The sequence below is a fragment of the Cystoisospora suis genome (genome assembly GCF_002600585.1).
Source record: "Cystoisospora suis strain Wien I chromosome Unknown contig_4124, whole genome shotgun sequence".
Classification (NCBI taxonomy): domain Eukaryota; phylum Apicomplexa; class Conoidasida; order Eucoccidiorida; family Sarcocystidae; genus Cystoisospora; species Cystoisospora suis.
In genome coordinates, this window is record NW_027156917.1 from 1 (window position 1) to 14,216 (window position 14,216).

Genomic DNA, 14,216 nt, shown 5'->3' on the forward strand with positions numbered 1-14,216 from the left:
ATTTCCCAGCCCTACCTCGTCTTTGTTCTTTTTCTCCCTTCTTTTTGCTTTCCTTTCTTCACAGCCAAGCTTTTCAGGCATGTCCTTCCTACGGGGGAGAGTGTCTCTACGCGTATGGAAGAAGTTGTATAGCTCTACGGCAGAGGAACCTTTCTGACTCTTTCTCTCTTCTTATGTTCTCTCTTTCACGAGCGACGCTTCTTGTTTCTCAAGCTTTATCATCTCCTCTTCATTCTCATAAGAGTGACGTGAAAGATGGAGAGTCTTTTCTTTCTTCTCCGAATATCTGCTTCTCTTCTTCTTGTAGGTCTCTCTGTATACATGAAGGTAGATACATCTTTTTGGTACTATCTCTCTATTGCTTAGGAGCTCTCAGTTTACAGATTGCTAGGCTTCTATTACGGGCACCTTATCTCCTATCTCTCCTTACCTGCGATCCGACTCTTGTTCTCTCCTCTCTCCTTCTCTCTTCTTCCTCTACTTCTCACCCCATAGTCCTACCATCTTCTTCTTCTTCTTCCTCTCACCTTTCGCCAACTACAGACAGCAGAAGGAAGAGTGTTCTTTCCACACTGTCTCAGCGGGGGGATGCTAAAGAGACAAGATTCATCGGGCTTCCTCCCAGTCTAAGACATCCACACAAGAGAGAGAATCGATCTTCTCACGTCTTCAAGCCCACAGAAGAGGAGAGAGAAGAAAGAGATATGAAAGAGGGGATTGCAAGAGAGAACAGATCATCTTCTTCTTTTTCTTCACTACCTCCCTTCAGATTACTTTGCCAAGATCTTTCATTTACACGTACAGGGGCTCCGGTTGAAAGAAGAAGACGGCCTTCTTTTTCTTCTTTCTCGACGTGTCTCCATCGACGCTTAGAAGAATCGATGGTTCAGCTAGCTAGCGAAGCAGTAGGACTCCATCCTACTCCTCTTATTCTCCCCCCTTCTTCAACACTTTCTTCTCTCTTCAAGTCCTCTTCTTCTCCTCAGACTTCTCCCCCTCTTCCATCATCTTTACACGGACCTTTTCAGGGAGCTTCTTCAAAGCCTTTACATCTTTCTTCCTCTTTATTTCCTATCGGAACTTCATTTACACTTCCAGAAAGAATAAGTGAGAGAAGAGCGAGTCGGGACTCTCCTCGATCCGTGCGCAACAAGAGTCAGCAGGAGTCGGAGAGGGAGAGAAGGAGAAGAACACGGGGAGATCTCAGTCACCATCTACATATGTCCCTTCCTTCTTCTTCTTCTCTTTCTTCTTGTTCTCTTTCTCCTTTTTATCGAAGATTAAAAGGAGAGAGAAAGCATTTGCTCGTGGGATTTAGTGGCATCCCTTCCGCGTCTCTCAGTGCGATTCTGTCGAACATAAGAAGATTAGGAGAAAGTCTTGAGAAAGAAGAAAAGAAAGAAGGTCGGGAATCTCGACCCGCTTCTCAAAAGTATCTGAGAAGACCTTCTTTCCATACATCCTTTCTTTCTGCTCCTCACAGTGTATATACGAGAGAGAAGCCTTCTATTGCAACTCTCCCCGGCACCTCCTTCTCATCTCTATCAAGACAGCAAGGGCGGCAAGGGGCAGAAGAAGAAGAAGATATGAAAAGAAAGAAAGAAAGTGATAGTTCTTTCTTCTCTTCTTCTCCTTATACCTCACTGTTTCCCTCCTTTCCACCTCATTCCTCGCGGGGTTCTCTATCTTCGTGTTTCTCTCTGTCAGATAGAGATGGCTTGATAGATGCCTCCTTAAGAGTTGCAGAAGTCTTCGTTAAAGTCGCCAGTGAATGCTCGACACTGCTAGAGAAGAGATATCTCTCAGACGTTCCAACCCGTCTCTTTAGGGATGTGCACATCACTACAGGGTTCGAAGGAGATTTGGTAGGGAAGGATGATCTTCCCTCTGTGCAGGAGGAGAAGAGGAAGAAAGATGGAGATGAAAAAGAAGAAGAGGAGAAAGACGTTGATATGGTATCAAGAGATTCTCTTGGTGCTTCTAGAGATAAAGAGAGAGAAGATGATCCATCAATGGAGGGCGGTTCAAACGACGGAAAGATGAAGAAAGAAGGAGAGAGAGGATTTTTCTTTCCTAGGAAAGACCGAAGTGTTCGTGGAGGTCATGACACTATTAGAGGGTTGAGCTCTCTTACAAGACATAAAGTGATTGACAGGTATCACTCTATTTTTTCTTCTCTTCCGTATGGAGGCAAGAAGAATGGATGCAGTTGCTTATATGAAAGGAGACTGGATGAAGAAGAAGACTGGGGTGGAGATGCCTCTCATCTCGATCCTTCTTCTTCTTCCTCCTGCTTCTCACGTATTTCATCCCGGGGCTTCGATGTTGGGAATCGATTGCGATTGAAGTGTCAAGTCATGCAGCTAGCTATAGAAATCCAGAAAGGACATTTCAGCGTTCCTCTCATCTTTTCTTCTTCTTTTGAAGAATCTCGTCTCCATGAAGAAGATCTCTGTCTCCCTCCTTCTTTCTCGCCTGAGCATTGTCCTCCTTCCCGTCTTCTACAACCTGAGGCAGATCAACAAGGAGACAGCTTATCTTCTTCTTCTTCCTGTTCCTCTTTACATGAAGAAGAAGAAAACATAAGACGACGGAAGACTCTCTTTCTTCTTTCGTTTCTTCTTTCTCATACCAAGAAGGTTTGCTATTCTCTTCATCTGCTTCTCTGCGGCATCCTTGAACGAATCTCCTCTCTTCTCTTTTCTTCTCTCCCTTCTTCTTCTCTCAGTCATCTGAAGAGAAGAGAAGCACCAGAGAGGCCTGTCTTTTCAGCAAGGAATAAGAATCGATGTGCACCTTCTTTGGTCACCCCTGAGGAGATCTCCTTCTCTCCAGCAAGAGGAAGAGGAAGAAGCTCTCCTCCACTCTCCCCCTCTCTTCTTTTTTCTTTTCATAGCTCTAACGAATCTCTTCAACATTTCTCTACTCGACAGACACCACCTTTCTCATCTTTTCATCTAGTGCTTTCAGAAAACCTTCTTAAGGAAAGACTAGGCTTGACGCTTCTTCGAGATCTTCTCGTGAACTTCTTAAAGATCTTCTTCATCTCGGACATCAATAGCTTGTCTCCTTCTTCTTCCTTCTTCTCTCTCCCTTCTCTCCCTTCTCACTGTCTTTCTTCGGGGACTTCTAGGGAGATGAAGAAGATGGCTGTTCATGAAGAAGAGTCGAGTGTCTCTTCATCGACTCTCCCTTCGGTCACGATGCAAGTGCTGGAGATTCTCACTTCTCTTCTCTTGGACGGATGTAAGAAAGATACAGAAGGAAGAGAAGCGGGAGGAGATCTCTCCGCTATCTCACGTCTATGGAGATCCTATATAGATCTGCTTACTATATCAAGAAGAGGAGAAAAGACAAATAGGAGAAGAAGAAGCCCATCTGTCATCCTGGGGGTGACGGAAAAGGAGATGGAAGGTAGGAGCGATAAGAAAAAAGAAAGAAGAGAGAAGAAAGAGGAAGAAGATGGGGAGACGAGAAAAGAGAAAGAAGATGATAGAGTGACTAAGGGATGTGAAGAGATGAGGGAAGATCATGTGAGAGGAAATCTACAAGAAGATCAAGAGAGGAGGAGAATGAGAGAGAAGGAAGAAAAAGAAGAAGGAGAAAGAGAGGAAAGAATGGATGAAGGTTGCTTGTCTCCTTCTTCTTCTTTGATACGAGAAGAACTGAAAGACTCTTACGATATACACATGACAGATAGAGATCTTCAAGGAAGAGAAGGAGGTTCTCCTTTTTCTTCTTCTTCTCTCTCTCATACCAAGATTCATTCACATCCCCCATGCAAGAAACCGTCTCTTTTCTCCTCTTCTATACACCGTGGAGTGTCCGAGATAAACAGGAGCACCTTAGGAGAAGCGAGAAACTCACAGCTAGCCAAATTCCACCCTCGACAGCATCGACGTTGTAGTTATGAATCGATTTGTGAAGATCTTCATCTTCATCGAGCTCTCCTGGAATCCACAAAAGTTTCTTTCGCCTCGGCTACCATAGAAGCTCCAGGAGACCTTTGCTCTTCATCTCGTCTTTTTCTTGACGAAATATTAGAAAAGAGAAGCTCGTCTTCAATCATCTTCTTCCCCGATAAAGAACACTTTTCTCTCTCTAGCCAGCTAGACGGCAGATCTTCTTCTTACTGTAGACAACCATGTAAGAAGAGAGAAAGGAAAGAAGAAGAAGACGAAAAGAGAGTGTGGAGTATAGGTGACGGCAGTCCATTCGGCTTATATACGGGGAGGTGGAGTCTTCTTTTGAAACAGAGATTAGCACTGAAGAGATATGATGAGATGATGGAGACCTTTCATGTATCATCTTCTTTTTCTTCTTCTTTCTCTTCTCTTGCTTTCTTCTTCTCTTCTTCTTCTTTTCTTATTCCGTCGAGCTGTAGAAGATCGTGTCTCACGCGTGCGAGAGATGAAGCTCTTAGATTGATCTCGACGGTGACGAAGAAACAAGAGCTCTTGTCTTCCTTTCTCTTTTCTTCTTCTTCTTCTGCTGGATTCTCTTCATCTTTCTCTTCCTCTCTTTCTTCTTGTGGGAGAGGCTGTCTAGAGAGAAGCCAGAGACTTTTTCTCATTCATTGTTTACTTCGCTTAATTTTCTTAGAACTGCATGCGCGAAATCTCTCTGAACTTCTCTATCTTCTCCCGGTCCTTGAGACACATCTCTCCTTCATAGGAGAAGGTCGAGAAGACGGCGCAAAGAAAAGAGAATATCCTATAGATAGAGGTGACCGACATGAAGAGATTCTTCACGCCTTAGGGGATGGCATCACAGGTGACCTGTTCTTTGTCAGAGGAATGCTGTACATCTTTCTTATCGAGAGAGAAAGACAGCGAGAGAAAGAAAGAGAAAGAAGAGATCGACAAGAAGAATGTCTTCTTAAGGTGCTTCTAAGATCCCCGTCAAAGAACTTGAAAGAAGGAATAGACAAGGATGAAGAGATGAAGAATGAGGAGAATTTGGAGGACAGAATTAGAACTCGAGATGGCTACGATCATCGATCAGAAGGGAGCCTGCTGGATGGAGACATGCGAGAAAGTTGCATGGAGGTCTGGAGAGAGAGGGGAGAGGAGAAATTAGATAAAGAGGGAGAAGAGAGGGTGAAAGAAGAGAAAGAAAAGGAAGATCATAAGGAGAGAGAAGAAGGAGGGGATGGGGCACAAAGGGGGAAAAAGGCGTTGTCAGTGCGCGAATTCTTTCTTCGACCTTCTTCTTCTTCTTCCACCACTACTGCTCCTTCCTCTTCTTCTTCTTCTTCCTTTTCTCTCCATCGTTCTTCTTCGCCTTTGGATGCAGATAGCATGAGGCGAAATGAGGACAAGAGGATTACGACGCCCTCCCCACGTAGAAGAGACTCGAGCAGAAGAAGAAGAAGCAAAAGTAAAGAAGGAGAAGAACCTAGGAAGGAAGAAACAACTCTCAATAGAGACGACCCGATTCTTCTCTCTGGTTCAGGAGAAGAAGGAGAATCTAAGAAGACAACGGAAGAACGCGCTCGAGATTCTTCTTTTCAAAGGAGGATTCGAATTGACGAAGAAAGTCTCCATGGGCACTCCACGTCTCGGGCTACACCTCCACCGCAGAGGGTAGAAAGTTTTCATAAGAAGGGAGCTCATCCAGTAGCATTAGATCGCCAGGGCATTGCAGATCGATACAGCTTAACGAAAGAAAAGGATCTACTGACCGCTTTCATTCGCCGTGAGGTTATCTCCAGAGGGAATGAAGAAGAGAAAGAGAAGGAGAGGGTCTGGGGGTCCGAGGAGAGAAGGGAACCTCTGATGAAAAGGAGAAAGATCGAGAATTTCCTTGATAGAAGAGAGATAGATGACAATAGGCGTGTTGATAAGGAGAGATATCTCTACTTACGTGGCCGGTCTTATCTAGAGAGAGCTGTAGAGATCTGGGAGGAGAAAGGATCTGCAGTTGGAATTGTGGGAGGGAGACAGCAGATGAAGAGATACCGTGAAGCTTGTATTGTCATACTTTCGGCTTATATACGAGAACTCAAGGACCTCAGAAACCAAAGGATACACCACAGAGAGAGGAAGAAGGAGGAGGTGTATATACACTCCATTCCAGAGAAGGATGAAGAAAAGGGAATATCTCCTTCTATGATAGGAAAGGAGAATAGGTATCTGGACCTGAACTTTTACGACGACGACAATAGAAAGATGGAGAAGAAGAAGACACCTCAGAGAAATCTAGAGAAATGTGACCTTCGTTCTTTCGTGTCTATCTGTAAGAAAGAAGAAGAAAGAGGAGAGGAAAGAAGAAGAGGAGACTGTGAGAGAGGGAGGAGAGGAAGAGAGAATAGCTTGCACTATCAGAGAAATAAAGAAGACGAAGAAGATCAAAGAAAAGAAGAGAATGAGGTCTTGTCTAAAGAAAAGAGAATGCAGTTTGTGAAGAAAAGAATCCAAGAATATCGACTGAAACTGCGAGATCTTCTTCTATCTTCTCATTCATAGTCAAGAAAAGACCGTCTCTTCACACGAAGATTCACGTCTTTCTTTCCTTCATGCATCCGTACCGGTATCTATCTACCTCTCTTTAATCTAGCTATCTATATATTTATCTCTGTGTCGTGCTTCCCCTCTATCGACTAGTCTGTATGAGTGTCTGAATGTCTGGCTGGTTGATGTCTTCTGTCTACATGAGAAGTATCTATCTACAGAAAGATGAAGAATAGTCAAGAAGAAAGAAATTTCTTCTTCTTCTTCTCCTTCTCACTCTGTCTCCGCTGATACAGGAGCGAAGAAGAAAGGCCACATTTTCTTCATGAGATTTTCTTCGCTCTCCTGCTTGATCTCTCAGTCTCACTTCTTGTCAAGTGTCGCCTTCTTCTTCTTCTTGTATCACCTCATCTTCATACACTCCCTTCTTCTCCTATCTGTATATATATATGTATTTCTATGTGGTGTTCGTAGCAGTTTTATGCAAAACATTCGCGTTCAAAGAATACTCAGAAGAAGAAAAGGTTTTTCTTTCTTTTCATTCTATCGAGTAGAGACAGACAGAAGTAGCGAGACAGGGACGCCCTTTCCCTCCTTCGCTCCCTCTTCATCCTTCGCGCACGGTAGAGCGATACCAGTCAAAGATAGATAGAGATATAGATAGGTAGATAGACAGACAGGCAGACCTACATGAACGGATAGAGAGATAGAGAAGGATAGACACATAGAGAAAAAGACATACAGACAGGGGGGTAGTCGTACAGATCATCCGAAGCGATTCATGTTTCACGTTAGTTTGCCAGACTCCCCCCTAACGAACGCGTAAAGCAGGAGAGAGAGACGGGCTCGCATAAGATATCGTCAGGCTGTTGTCTCTCGTATCTTCAAAGAAAGAGAAGATCAGAAGAGAAGCCAAGAGAGAAACGCTTGAGGAAAGCCTTCTTGTTACGCCTTGTAAGAAAGAGAGAGAAACACGAGAAGAATGCTGATGGGGACAAGGGCTGAAAGAGAAACTTCTCTCTTTCTTCTTCTGGAGTGTATGTACAGTCGGGAAGAGGGAGTGGCGGGCAATGCCGGCTATAGAGTTTTCTACGGATTATCGTCTATACAAAGGAAACGCCGGTTCGGTTCCTCTTCTTCTTCTTGTAATTTTAGTAGTGGATAGATTGGGGAGATGCTTTAGATGGAAGGAAATGAATCTTTTTTCATAGATCTCTTCTCTTCAGTCTAGGGTTCTTCTTTTCTCCTTTTCCTAGGAACTTTCTTAGATCGATCCTTCCTTGTCGGTTTCTCAGGGCTCTCTACAGTGAAACCTCCTACTCGGGTGGTAGACGAGACATCGATACAGGAAGTGTACGTACACCTTGAGAGACAGATAGAGAGATTTAGATAGTTTAGATAGACAGCTGGAGAGGTGTACATGCGCTGAAATACACGGAATTGTCTCCCTCTTCTTCTTTATCTTCTTCTTGTTTTTACATCTAGATATTATAATAGATCGTAGAGAAGAGAATTTATGTACATATGAGTAGATACGTGTATCTACATATGTTTCATATGTAGATACAGATGCATAGGATGTATACAGAGACACGGGCATTCCGTGCATACGCGTACGTTTCCTGTGAAGAGATACAGATAGATAGATTGAAGATAGCCAGGTAGACTAAAGATTGATAGACTCCGGAGAGATAGACAGACGGATAGATCGCTACTTTTCCTGATCAATCCGAGGCGACTCTTCTCGACCTGTTGGAGGTGGAGAGGGAGAACTAGCACGGTGTCAACGACAGCGGGCTGTATATACACCCCCGTCACATGCTTTTCCTTTCTCTGTATACATCATCTATATCTACATATGAAACACACGTAGAGACATGTATCTACTCCTACAAGCTGGTAGTCTGTGCATGCATGCATTCCTTCACGATTCATCTTTCTCTTTCTCTCTTAGGTGGGATAGGACGCTTCTCAGACGGGGAGGATAGCCCAATCTTGAAGCAGTTCAAGAGAATGGAGAAGATCCAAATTTCATTGTTTTACAAACCTCCATATCGACCTCACTCAGTCAAGAGTAAGAAAGGTTTCTCTACAGAAGCAACTCGCTTCGATTGCATCTCCAAGAATAAATTTTAGCTCTTTTCCCGGTGTACATACGCCAGCCAACACGCATACACATATAGAGACACATATACATACACCGGGCTACATAGACTCTATGTGTATACGCGACTCTATCTCTTTCTTTATAGATCTCTCTCCTAACATATACCCGTCAAACACAATACATACACAAGCATCTATATCTATACCTAAAAATATCTATATCTCTCTGCATAGAAAACTACTGGTCGACATCCACAGGACACGTATAGAGAGAGAAAGCGACAGACCGTACATAAGGAGACATAGACCTTCGTATCTAACGAATCTCCATGCAACTCTACATATGCATGCACTACAACGTAGAGGGACTGCCCAAGGGGGAGAAAGAAGACGAAAGACTTTTCTTCTTCTTCTCTTATCATCTCCACGTTTGCTTCAGTCATGACTAGATTAGCCTGTCCCAGCTCCTCTCCTATACAGATAGATGCATCTATGCAACTCTAGGCACTTCAAACAGATATCCTACTGTCGATCATCTGAGACAGAACGAAGAGAGAATGATATGCTAGAGATTCTTATTTTGAGGGGTATTAAAAAGAAGATGAAGAAAACCATCTTACGATAGAAAGAGACATACATGTAGAGATATCGATACGGACATAATACCCTTATTGCGCATGCATGCATGCACATATATCTATGTATTCATGATGCATACATATACATATGCATAGAAAGAGAGATAATACGGACTATTATCCATATGATAAGAAGAAGAGACAAGTCCTCATCTCCCCCCTCCTCACGAGCATTCCTTATTGTATTAGAGAGAATGATCTCTCAAAAGCACTACGTGCACAAGCAGGAACGACTCTGATAAACTGCATGCATGCATGCGGGAAAAAAGAAACCCATTGGATACGACGAGCTTGGCTGATATCAGCGGCCGACCCTTCCTCTACTTCTTTACGAGTCTCGTCTTCAACCTGCCGAAGAAGGGAAGTATGAGCTGTCCTGCCTACCTGGAGAAACACATCACAATACACCCCGTCCATAGTGTCTACGAGTCTTCCTACGATGACGCCATATCTATATATATAGGTAAGTGGATGTAGACATGTAGACACATCAGGTAGCGATGGAGAAAGAGGAGAAAAACAGGTGAATTCCGACTGTACATACACTCCATCTGAGCGAAAGAAAGAGATGGGTTTTTTCTCGGCAATCTTCGGAGTTCCTTCAGATGGCTCTTCTTCCACGTCTTGAGAAAGACACAGTAAACAGAGAGGCGAAAGCGAAGAGATAGAAAGACATCTTTCTCTCTCCTTTAGCCGTCTCTTCTACCTATCATCTATGCAGTATGTCTACGCCACTCTCTCCTCTATGATCACGTTTCGCATGTATTGAGAGAATGAGTATACACACCATACATACACATGTATATACACATACATATAAATACATAGATACATATATATAGAAATGAAAAGAGCACGTTACGGACTAGTCAGGGTGTATATCATACTTATTGGATACTCTGAGAAAAAACAACGGGGGCGTGTGATATACATTATATACATAGTAACAGATATCCTATATGCTCGAGTGCATATCTTGTGAAACCTAGGCTCTACCTTACTGCCCCGCCTTTCCTGTACAGACACCTAGAGAAAGAGACAGAGATTTTCTTTGCCTGTCTCTCTTGTTTCTTCTTCTCACATCCCTAACCTGATCTCCTTAGACATCTCAAACACACATGTCTACCTCTCTCTCTGTCTCTCTATACAATTGTACTATCTCTACACTCTCCCTCTCTCTACATATATATTCTCTCTATACTCTCCCTCCCTCTCTCTCTCTCTACATATATATTCTCTCTATACTCTCCCTCCCTCTCTCTCTATCTACACAGAGATCTTGAACGGGTATGGACGAAGGTCGACAGTCTCTCTAGAGAGAATGTCTACGAAGAGAAAGCCCATCTTGACGAGAAGAAGATCCTTCTCCCCGACAAAACACCTGAGAGATACTTCATACATCTTCTTCTTCTATTGATAGACCTGCTCAGGTATTCTACCTATGTATTCTATATATGTATATGTAGGCAGACATCCTCCTATAACTATAGAGAGATGAATATCCACGATGAAAGAAAGAAAGAAGAAGCACGAAGAAGCTCTTCATCGAGTGTCAGAAAAGAACCTCCCTCTCTTCTTCTCATTTGAGAAGCATACATGATACAGCCCGGGACTGCTACTAAAACTACTACTAGGGCTACCTACTCCTCATCTTCGGGTTTCTATTGGACGCACAGGCCAAACACATAGAGATATCTTCTCTAGGAAAGAAAAAGAGGAAGAGATTGATATATACATATATATATATTACATATACGTTTATGGAAAGAAGAAACATTCTTATGATGTGTAGAGAAGAGAAAAAGAAGAAGAGGAGCGACTTCCCAATGAATCGCTTGTATGACGAAGAAATTTCTTTCAAGAGAAGAAGAGAAAGAAAGACAGGAAGAATGAGAGAACATGCAATCGTATATCATTGAAGGGTTATCTCGGAGCCATGGACTATATCAAGGCTCTAGGGAGAAATACGAAACAGGAGATTTTCTCCTTCTTTCTCTCTTTTTCTTTCTGTCGACAAATCTCTCAGTAGGGAGAGAGCATTTCTTCTTTTCTTTTCCTTCTTCTTGATGTACGGGAGGGTATTCTTTCTTCTCATCTGAGCCTACTTTCTTTCTTTCTTTCTTATTCAAGACAGGCGAGGTGTATATACACCTCCCGCCTTTTCTTCTTCTCGCGACCTCAACTAAGGACAGAGAGACATAGATAGATAGAGATTTCTCTTCTTTATTTCCTGCATGCAATCATTTTCAATGATATATATATATATGAGACCACTCCCGCTTCTTTCTCTTCTTCTTCTTCCTGCGAAGAGATGTATATGTAAACATCTCTAGAGAAAGGAAAGAGACAAGGGAAATCTTTACATGAAACTTCCTCTTCCTACTCCTACTCCAAGCACAACAATCCGTGTACGCATGTCAGTCGGGAGAAAGAGATGCCCTTCCTTTCTTCTTCTTCTTCGTCTTTCTTTTCACACCTATACAACGTCTTTGACGGTCTATACGCATGCACTCCTCTCCCTCTGTCCTTATATCTCCACCTGCAGCTGGGAGTAATCTTCTTGCGCGCCTACATGATAGATCTTTTCGCTGCTCTACATAGGGTGACGACTCTCCTCTACACTTTCTCGATCGAAATTACAAGACGCTTCGATAGATATCTCTCTACTTAACGCCAGACTAAATCCACCGCACTGCAGATTCCCTCTCCGAACTCGATCATCTTCTCTTGAGGACAGATAGAAGACATCTATCTATCTCTCTTTCTATATTTCATTCATCTATCGATCTATCTTTGATAACCTATCTGCCTATCTACAAGGAAAGGACAGGTTCGAGGTGTAAAGGAGATAGGGGTATTCAAAACAAGAAGAAGAGGCAAAAGAAAAAGAACGTTTCATTGAAGAGAAGAAGAGACCTCTGAAGAAAGATTCCTCCTATCTCTTCTTTCCTGTGAAGCTTGCCTCAATTTCTCTACTTCTAATTTCATGAAGAGAAAAAGAAAAAGAAAAACAATGTGATGCTCTTCTTGCGTAAAGAAAACCTCGTTGTCTTCTTATCATCACCCTTCTGGTGTAGATACACCTCAACTAGGGTGTACGCATGCATGCATGCATGCAGCGGATAGAATTGGTTTCAAATCGACCTGCAATCCTTCACTCAAATGACAGAAGAAACTCCATCTACCTCTCTATCTATCTGAGCTCTAAAAGAGGACAGGCGGAGATACCTCAAAGCAGAAAAGAAGAAGAAACGTGGAATAGAAGGACTGAAGGCATGCATAATGAAGAGATAAACAAGGAACGAAAAGAATGAAAAGCAAGACATAGATTCATTCCTTTCTCTCCTTAGAAATCGATGCTACATGCTCGAAGCGTAGACAATCTCTTCCCTGGTATCGAACTAGCTGATAGGACAAAAAGAGATCGAGACAACCCATGACACGTCTCATAGAAGAAGAAAAGAGAAGGGAGACCCCACATCTTGAACTTCTCTTTTCTGTAGGATTCCGCTTCATCTTCTTCATTCAAATGTCTCCTCTCATCAAACTGAGGAAGAGAGACAAAAAGAGGAAATCTCTGAACGAATCGATCGAATCACCCCGATAAACCTCCTCTTCTTCACCCCCCTTTCTCTTTGAGATCCACACAAGCGTATATCCACATCAGGATCATCTCTTTTATTCTTCCCTTCTTTACCCCTCGCAGCCATCCGCGCAAGCAAAGGCTGTAGTGGCAGGCAGAGCCGTCCCTCTCACGGACTCACCCTGGCTAAGAATTGGAGAAAGACATCTATACATCACATGCAAGGCAGAGGGAAGGGGGGGGCAAGAGAGAAGGGGAGATTAGTATGAGAGGAGAGGGAGGTAATGGGGGGATGGGTGAGAAGACGTGGGGGGGAGGAGAGGAAGGGAGGGGGTGTTTCTTTGATAAGCTGAAGGGGAGACATGACGGAGGAGGTGTAGAATCTCTGATATGAATAAATCAGAAAACCTCCCTGCGTCGAGAGAATGTACATACACCGTAAAGTCAGTGTTAAAGCTTCAGGTGAGGCGAGATAAGAGCTAACATAGAGATGTGTAAACACTTAGGCTATACCAGCCGTAGGAGACACGCCTGGAAGAATAGAAGAAAGGGGACATTTGAAAAAGGAGAGCCAGGGAGATGGGGGGAACGGGAGGCAAGGATAGCTCGTGAAGGGGAGGCACCTAGGAGAAGGGAGGGGAGAAGAAGGGAGAGGGGGGGGGGAGTTTTAGGGCTAGAAAGATGAAGCACAGCCTGGAGGGGAGCGGAGAGGAGTGAAAGATGATAGTCAAGGGGGAGAGGGATAAGAGAGAGTGCTGTGTAAAGACTCTCTCTTCTTCTTGGAAGAGAAGATCGAACGTTCTCTTCCTTTATGCTGTTGTAGAATGAGTGAGGCGATCCTTCGTATGTGAAGGCTGTCGCGGAGAGGTAGAGGACACTGAAGGAGAAGATGTATGAAGAAGCGATCCTGCGCCTCCTCCTCCTCCTCCTGCTCGTTGAAAAGTCCCTTCAGAGAAGCTACTGGAACAGTTTTTAAAGAATTTCCTGGAGTCAGGGGATTGCCGAGAGCCTCGAAGGGATCGACGCGGCTGATGAGAGGCGTAGCTACACCCCACGGAGCCCCCTTCCACTCGCCGACGCTGAGGTAAATAAGCGCTTTATGAAAGGATAGACAGATAGGTAGATAGAGAGAGACCAGAAGAGAATCTAAGGTCACTCAGAGGAAAGGAGATAGAAAGGGAAGACGAAACAGGAGGGGGAGGGGGGGGAAGCGAAAGAAAGAAAAGGAGGTCGAGAGAAGGCAGCGAGTCATCACCCTCTCATCAAGACATATACGAAATTCTCAAAGGCTCAGGTGTATGTACACTTGAAGAAGATACACACAGGGCAGAGAGAAAGAGAGAAAATCCAATCTTCTTCACGTCTCTCGTTGAACTCACGAATAACATAGACATACATCAGAACCAGACAAGCTATACATACCTATATATATATATA

At 43.6% G+C, this 14,216-nt stretch overlaps 3 protein-coding genes across 3 annotated transcripts; 1 reads left to right on the forward strand and 2 right to left on the reverse strand.

The window, feature by feature from the left end:
* The first annotated feature begins 71 nt into the window (after positions 1-71).
* On the forward strand, positions 72-7,091 carry CSUI_007691 (uncharacterized protein). Its single transcript, XM_068067836.1, has one exon. The coding sequence runs from the start codon at positions 174-176 to the stop codon at positions 6,465-6,467; it is 6,294 nt and encodes a 2,097-aa protein (XP_067920186.1). The 5' UTR covers positions 72-173; the 3' UTR covers positions 6,468-7,091.
* Positions 7,092-8,474: 1,383 nt separating this feature from the next.
* CSUI_007692 (uncharacterized protein) lies at positions 8,475-10,635 on the reverse strand. Its single transcript, XM_068067837.1, has one exon. The coding sequence runs from the start codon at positions 9,611-9,613 to the stop codon at positions 9,374-9,376; it is 240 nt and encodes a 79-aa protein (XP_067920187.1). The 5' UTR covers positions 9,614-10,635; the 3' UTR covers positions 8,475-9,373.
* Positions 10,636-10,982: 347 nt separating this feature from the next.
* Positions 10,983-14,096, reverse strand: CSUI_007693 (uncharacterized protein). The gene has a single exon (XM_068067838.1). It carries the CDS (start codon positions 13,210-13,212, stop codon positions 12,994-12,996), a length of 219 nt encoding a protein of 72 aa, XP_067920188.1. The 5' UTR covers positions 13,213-14,096; the 3' UTR covers positions 10,983-12,993.
* Between the last annotated feature and the right edge of the window lie 120 nt (positions 14,097-14,216).